The sequence below is a fragment of the Berghia stephanieae genome, chromosome 8 (genome assembly GCF_034508935.2).
Source record: "Berghia stephanieae isolate SIO BIC M18660-M18661 chromosome 8, UCSD_Bste_1.3, whole genome shotgun sequence".
NCBI classification, from domain to species: Eukaryota; Metazoa; Mollusca; class Gastropoda; order Nudibranchia; family Aeolidiidae; genus Berghia; species Berghia stephanieae.
The window spans coordinates 53,821,107-53,828,606 of record NC_088367.1 but is presented as its reverse complement, the minus strand read 5'-3'; the positions used below and the strand labels follow the sequence as shown (position 1 = coordinate 53,828,606).

Below are 7,500 nucleotides of genomic sequence, written 5' to 3'. Positions count from 1 at the left end.
AAGATAGAAAGACACAAATCAATCGATTTGGTGACATTTCGATGGTTTACATTATCGGGGTAATCGGGTGGGGTTCCTGACCTCCCATAGAGGGCAGGGGGGGGGGGGGGTACATACTGTGTCTTCTATCCCTTTATATCTGTTTTCCAACATGCATTGTGTCTTTGTCTTGGAATGAGATTCCTGTTTGCTGCTGGTTGGAATCCTGGCTGGGAGGGAAACAGTCAAATTCATAGTTATTATTTTGGGAGGTGATATTTTTTCCTTGTAAATCATCTCTCTGTTATGTTTATTATATTTGTTATTTTGAACGTATAATGTAAGCATTTGAGTGTATTCCTCTTTGTTGGAAGTTTTGCTTTGTCCGGATGAGACTTATAGGTGATCTCAAACTAAGTACATGGTGGTATGCTCTTGGAATTTACATCTGATCCCTATTTGTTTCAGTTCCCCTTGTCTTACTTTTTCTCGGGTGCTTTAATTGTAATTCTAGAGCTTTTTACTATCCCATTTTGTCCTTTTACTGGCGCTGATTTAACCTAAATGGTTGCAAGCACCGTAAAACCCTTAAAAACGAACGAAACAACAATTATCGTGTAACGTAAAATGGTATAAATGCAATACGAATACAGGGTCATGTAAATGTTGCTGCTCGAAGCTCGAAAAAATAAATAACAATGTGATATTGAATGTAAGCTTCAATTTAATTTACAAAAACAGTATAAATAGACATTTGGGTTTCCCCTTTATCAACAAAACAGCATGCATGAAAGAACGAACGAATGAAAGAATGGATGAATGTAATACCCGCTATGTTTTAATTGTAAGCTTAGCATTTGGTGAATATTGCGGTAGATATATAAAATCTCAATCTTTTTTTTTTTTTTTTTTTTTTTTTTTTTGGGGGGGGGGGGGGGGGGGGCTTTCATACACACTTTGTCAGAAAATGTTAAGTTATCCAAATGTGTATTTTATTCGATTTATTTTAACATATATTCTATAAAGAACTGAACAAGTGTCTATGAAAGGTGCCAGACAAAGCAAGAAAGAAAAATACAAGAAAAAAGAAACATCCCAAAATATCAGTCGACCTCGACTGGGGATCGAACCTCAGACCTTCTGATTCCCGGTCTGACGTGCTACCATTACCCCACAAAGGCTCCCGATAGTTGGGACAATTTTCCGGGGAAATCTCTATGGTTTATGGTAGCACGTTCTGATCGGTAATCAGAAGGTCTGAGGTTCGAACCCCAGTCGAAGTCCACTCATTTTTGGGGAGGGTTTTTTTTTTTTCATGTACTTTTCCTTCTTGCTTTGTCTGGCACCTTTCATACACACTTGTTCAGATCTTTATCTTACACGGTCCTGCTCCTTAATTTCTTAATTGGGGCATATGTTCTGTTCAGTTTACTAGTTTGTGTGATCATGTAACAGTATTTACTTGTCCATTCCAAGGGGATAATAATATATTATTATATTTATATTCTTTGCCAATTTTTATTTAATTTATTAACATTTGTATTTCTTTTAGATATTACCGAATTTGGGTGTTGTGTTTACAAAATTATAATTTCTATATAAGGATCAATAAAGGTATATCTTATCTTATCTTATCTAAATCATGACCTCCAATAGTGGGCAGGGAGGTACATGCCGTGTCTTCTATCCCCCATACCCGTTTTCCAATTGTTTCCTGTCATTGTCTTGGAAGAGATTACTTAGATTTGTCTGATCCTTGCCGGAGTTCCTTGGCTGGGAGGAAAACAGTCGAATGTATAGTTATAGTTTTGGGAGATGATATTTTCCCCCTTGTAATCATCTCTCTGTTATACATTGTATTATGTTTAGTTTACATATTATATTGTGCTTGTGTCTGGATGAGACTTTTAGGTGATCTCAAACTAAGTACTTTGATAGTGTGCTCTTGGAATCTACATCTGTTCCCTATTTGAACCAATTCCCCTTTGTCTCACCTTTCTTTTTGTGCTTTAATTGTAATTCTAGAACTTTTTACTATCCCATTTTCTTCCTTTTTACTGGCGCTGATATGACCTTTATGTTGTTGCAAGCGCCGTAAAACCCTTAAAAACAAACAAAACATATCTTATCTTATCTTATGAGCTTTCGCTGCCAACTGTAATAAATCAACTATAACCCGTTACGAGCAGCTATCAATATTTTTTCCATGGCTTTTTTAAAAACGAAGATTAAAGGAGTCTAAAAGAAATTTATGGTAGTGATGTTTATTTATTTATATTTTTTTCAGGTTCTACTGGGTGGGGTTCATGACCTCTTGTAGATAGTACGAAGATGACGTCACTCAGGTCTGTGTTATTTTTATTTTTTTTTGTCATCCGCGTTTATGTGTTATTCTCACTAAACTGTCCAGATAGTATGCGCTTATCTAAGAAGCTCACAACATTGCCATCCGGAAGTATAACGGACAACACACAAAACGATGTGCAACCTTAAACGTTTATAGTCTGGTTAATACAGTTCAGTGAGAATTACTCATAAACGTGGATGGCAAAAAACAATAACAAAGGCCCGCAGTGACGTGATATTCGTTTATCTATACTTGTGGAGTAGTTATGAATACATTCGAACACACATGCATACACACACATACACACACACACAAGGTCAGAAATGAGTGAGCTCGGTACCAGTGGGGAGTGAACCAAAGACTATGGGAGGTGGGCACCAGTGGGGAGTGAACCAAAGACACGGGAGGTGGGCGGGCCAGTGCGGAGTGTATCCGAAACTGAGTGAAGTGGGCACCGTGGCGATTGAACCAGAGGCTATGGTAGGGGGCACCAAGGGGATGTGAAATAGAGACTATGAGAGGTGTTGCACCAGTGGGGAGTGAACAGAGGACTATGGAGGTGAACATCAGTTTGTAGTATTCATCATCATCATCTTATTATTATTATATTTTTATTATTATTATTTTATTTATTATTATTTATTATTATTATTATTATTTTATTATTATTATTATTATTATTATTATTATTATTATTATAACTATACTATATAACAATGATGATGATACTACAAACTGGTGTCCACCTCCCATAGTCTCTGGTTCACTCCCCACTGGTGCACACCTCCATAGTCTCTGGTTCACTCCTGCAGTTGTCCACCTCCCATAGTCTCTGGAGAAAGGAGAAAGAAAAAGGAGAGAGGGGAAAGAAAGAAAGAGTGAGTGATGAGGGAGTATAATGTATGTGTGTGTGTGTGTGTGTGTGTGTGTGTGATTGTTAGAGAGAGAGAGAGACAGAGAGAGAAAGAGAGACAGAGAGAGAGAGGAAGGAAGAGAGAGAGGGAGGAAGAGAGAGAGAGAGAGAGAGAGGAGAGAGAGAGACAGAGAGAGAGAGAGAGAGAGAGAGAGAGGAGAGAGAGAGAAATAAAGAGGAGAATGAAGGAGAGGAACAGATATGTTTTGACTTACCTATCCACCTAATATTAATCAACAGCTTATGGTTTGAATAGGTTATCGATCGATTTCTCATCGAAAACAGGATCAATATTGGAGGGATCAGGGCCTGATCGACAGCGCTTTTCTCTGTCATAAAACAGTCTTTGGAATGACCGGAACCAGCACAAAAAACAAATAGACACACACACACACAAACACAACGCCCCGTACCCGCCCATATAATATATATATATATATATATATATATATATATATAATATATATATATAATGTATATAAGTATACACACAAATACTCCCCTCCCCACACAATATATATATATTAATATATATATATATATATATATATATATATATATATATATATTATATTTTACGGCCTGGTAAGAAGACAGGACATAATATAGGATTTTATACATTCCAGTCCAGCTTTGTATAAGGAATTTTGGAGTATATATTTTCGTGTAAAGGAAAAAACCAAAACAAAACAAAAACAAACCAAAAAAAAGCAATAAAATTACCCCCCCCCCCCAAAAAAAAAAAAAAATCCCATTAAACAATAAAAATAACTAACAACCACACACATATACACACACGTTTGCTACAATAAAGTCTCTTTACTTAAATAGCCTGAATAGGATTAATAGTCGTAACGTCACTTCCTTCCTAATGACGCATGGTAACTTAGTAACACTGGCTCTAAACTATCGGAACAATGGCGGAGCCCGTATGAAATATTTCCCCGGCGAGTATAAAAGCGTATCCAGAGGGAAAAAAAAAAACCCCATAAATTTGATCATTTTTTACTTTTACACATTCTGATCAAAAGGCATATGAAAATGGAATGAAAAGTTCTAGCCAGCTTTGAAGAATAAAAAGTAATGTTTTTTCTTTGTTTAGAACAAGATGGCCGCCGTTGCCGGGCGCCGTGACATCAGACTACTGAATCCAATTCTCGATATTAGTTGGTTCTACTGTACTTTCTCTTACTCATACAACAGTCGCGAGAAAGGTACATACATACATACATAGCCTATAACTAGATCTATAACTATAATAATAATAATACGTGTGTTCAATAACACAATTTGCCTATTACTGTCGTACTGTACTGCTATATCTATAGCTGTACCAATATCTTATTCCCACCCAACGTCTGTAATTTGTTATTGGGTGAGATTGTAAACACTCTTAACATCTGTGACCGTATAATAATAATAAATAATAATATATATATATATATATATATATATATATATATATATATTATATTATATATTATATATATATATATATAGGTTTTATCAGTGATACGTGTATCAATTAGCATTGCTTGAAGCTATTGTATTTATGTGAAGATTATTGGGTTGTAAGTAAAGAAATGGAATAGACACGGCGTTATAACATCCGTTTTATTACGACTGTGGTTTTGGTCATTTTCTGATATAACGTCAGTAAAACGAAAGACGGCTCTTTGTGAATTACTTTTACTTCAGACATTGAGACGAGCGAGACGTTGGTTTGTTCACAAAAAACCACCCTTGTGGATCGTGACCAGAAAACAAATCACGGTTGGACTTAATAAATTCACGAAATCTTGACGGATCTACTTATTCAAGGTAAGCTATTGTTGTTGTTGATGCATTGAGTTTAGGAAAAATACTCACAAATTCCTCTTGCCAAATTTAATATATTATAACGTCCCAACACATGATTATTTATAACTTTGCGCGCGCTTAGAGATGATGTGCGCTTGGCTAAGAAACTCACAACATTGCCATCCGGAAAATATAATTGATCACTCACAAAACTATGTATAACCTTGAACGTTTATAGATAGTATGCGCTTGGCTAAGAAGCTCATAATATTGCCATCCGGAAGTATAACGTACCAACACACAAACTGTGTGTATCATGAACTTTTATAGATAGTATGCGCTTGGCTAAGAAGCTCATAACATTGCCATCCGGAAGTATAACGGACCAACACACAAAACTGTGTGTATCCATGAACTTTTATAGTGTAGTTGATACAGTTTAGTGAGAATCACTCACAAACGCGGATGGCAAAATACAATAACAAAGGCTTGAGTGACGTCATCTTCATTCTATCTATAGTTGATTAATACAGTTTACTGAGAATTAATCATAAACATGGATAGCAAGAAGAAAAAAAATAAAAACAAAGACCTGAGTGACGTCAACTTCGTTCTATCTATAGTCTGACTTTAGTGAGTACTAATCATAACAATGGCTTCGTTCCTTCTTATCGTTATGGCTATGACCGTAGCCATCGTTAACTTATAGCCTGACACTGACAAAGAATGACGTCAAAATGCCAGTCTTTGGCCACAAAAGAAAACAAATTGTGAGTTGTATTCAATAGTTCAACCAATGGGACCACTTGTTTCCATGAGCTCTACTAACGACAATTCACTAGACGCTACACAAACCTAAAAAATGACGTCAAACTGCCAGTCTTGAGGATTCTTGCGATGGCCACGGTTCTAGTGTCAGGCGTAGCCATCGTTATGTTATAGCTGATACTGAAATTCAAAAGGACTGGAAGTTTGACGTCATTATTTTGTTTAGTGAGTTGTCGTTAGTAGTGCTCATGGAAATAAGTTAATTCATTGGTGAACTATTGAATACAACTCACAATTTGTTTTCTTTTGTGGCAAAAGACTGGCATTTTGACGTCATTTTTTGGTCAGTGTCAGGCTATAACTTTACGAAGGCCACGGCCAGGCTATATGTTAACGATGGCGACGTTTCTAGTGTCAGACCATAGCCATCGTTAATATAACTTTACGAAGGCCACGGTCAGGCATCAATTAAAGAAGAATGTTGTGTCAAAAGACAAGACCGGATCAGCAAAAGAAAACAAATCTCTCGAATTAACTGACCCACATCTTGGCATAAAAACACTCTCAAACTGGGACTTTAAATGGATCCAATAGTCTGATGTCTCGTCGCCCAGCAACGGCGGTCATCGTGGTTCTAAACAAAGAAAATCTGTACTTTTTATTCTTCATGCTGGCTAGTACTTTTCATATGTCTTGTAATCAGAATGTGTAAAAGTCAGAACATGATCAGATTTATGTTGTTTTTTCCCCCTCTGGATACACTTTTATGCTCGTCGGTGTAATATTGCATAAAGACGTCCGCCATTGTTCCGATAGTTTAGAGCCAGTTACCATGCGTCATTACGAGGGAAGTGACGTCACGACTGTTGAAGCGTATTGAGACCTCGCGAGGTCTTTGTTAGATATGGCTAAATTTTTGAGTTTGAGAAAATCTCACATATTTTTATGCTCCAATAATGATAGCAGTTACGGTCTGGCGTTTTATGGTCATAATCACAAGATGGTCGATAAGCTTTACGACTTTGTCCGTAGCCATCGTTATGTTTTAGCCTGATACTGAAATCCAAAAGCACTGGCAGTTTGACATCATTATTTGGTCAGTGCCAGGCCGTAGCCATCGTTATGTTATAGCCTGATACTGAAATCCAAAAGGACTGGCAGTTTGACGTCATTATTTGTTTTTGCACCGTCTAGTGAGTTGTTGTTAGTAGAGCTCATGGAAACAAGTTATTTCACTGGTTGAACTATTGAATACAACTCACGATTTGTTTTCTTTTGTGGCAAAAATGGCATTTTGACGTCATTTTTTGGTCCAGTGTCAGGCTATAAATTGACGAAGGCCAGGCTTTGTCCGGGGGGAATAAAAATCAACCAAGAGGGGCCTTTTGTTCCGTCCATTTGGTTTTCTGCGAAGTGTATATTAACGATTTATTTGTGTATGTTAATGATGGTCGAAGAAGGATTTTGAGCCCAAAACACTCCCTGTAAAATACCGTGTTATTTTAAAAAAACTTTTGTATTCATTTATTTATTTTTATCAATGACAGAAATGAAGATGACGTCACTCAGCTCTTTGTCATTGTTTTTAGACAGCCTTTTATTTTTTCAACGATATCAATCAGGTTATTGATAGGATGCGCACAGTTAAAATACTCAAAACATCCGCCAAACGATTATAACGTGCCAACACACT

The 7,500-nt window shown here is 36.6% G+C and overlaps 1 protein-coding gene across 1 annotated transcript in view; it reads right to left on the bottom strand.

The window, feature by feature from the left end:
* Positions 1–6,612, bottom strand: part of LOC144979067 (nucleoporin NUP35-like) — a 15,680-nt gene extending 9,068 nt beyond the window's left edge. Inside the window, exon 1 of the mRNA XM_078925682.1 lies at positions 6,568–6,612. Within this exon, the coding sequence (XP_078781808.1) occupies positions 6,568–6,612 (45 nt within the window). The remainder of the gene's footprint in view (positions 1–6,567) is intronic.
* Positions 6,613–7,500: the final 888 nt, after the last annotated feature.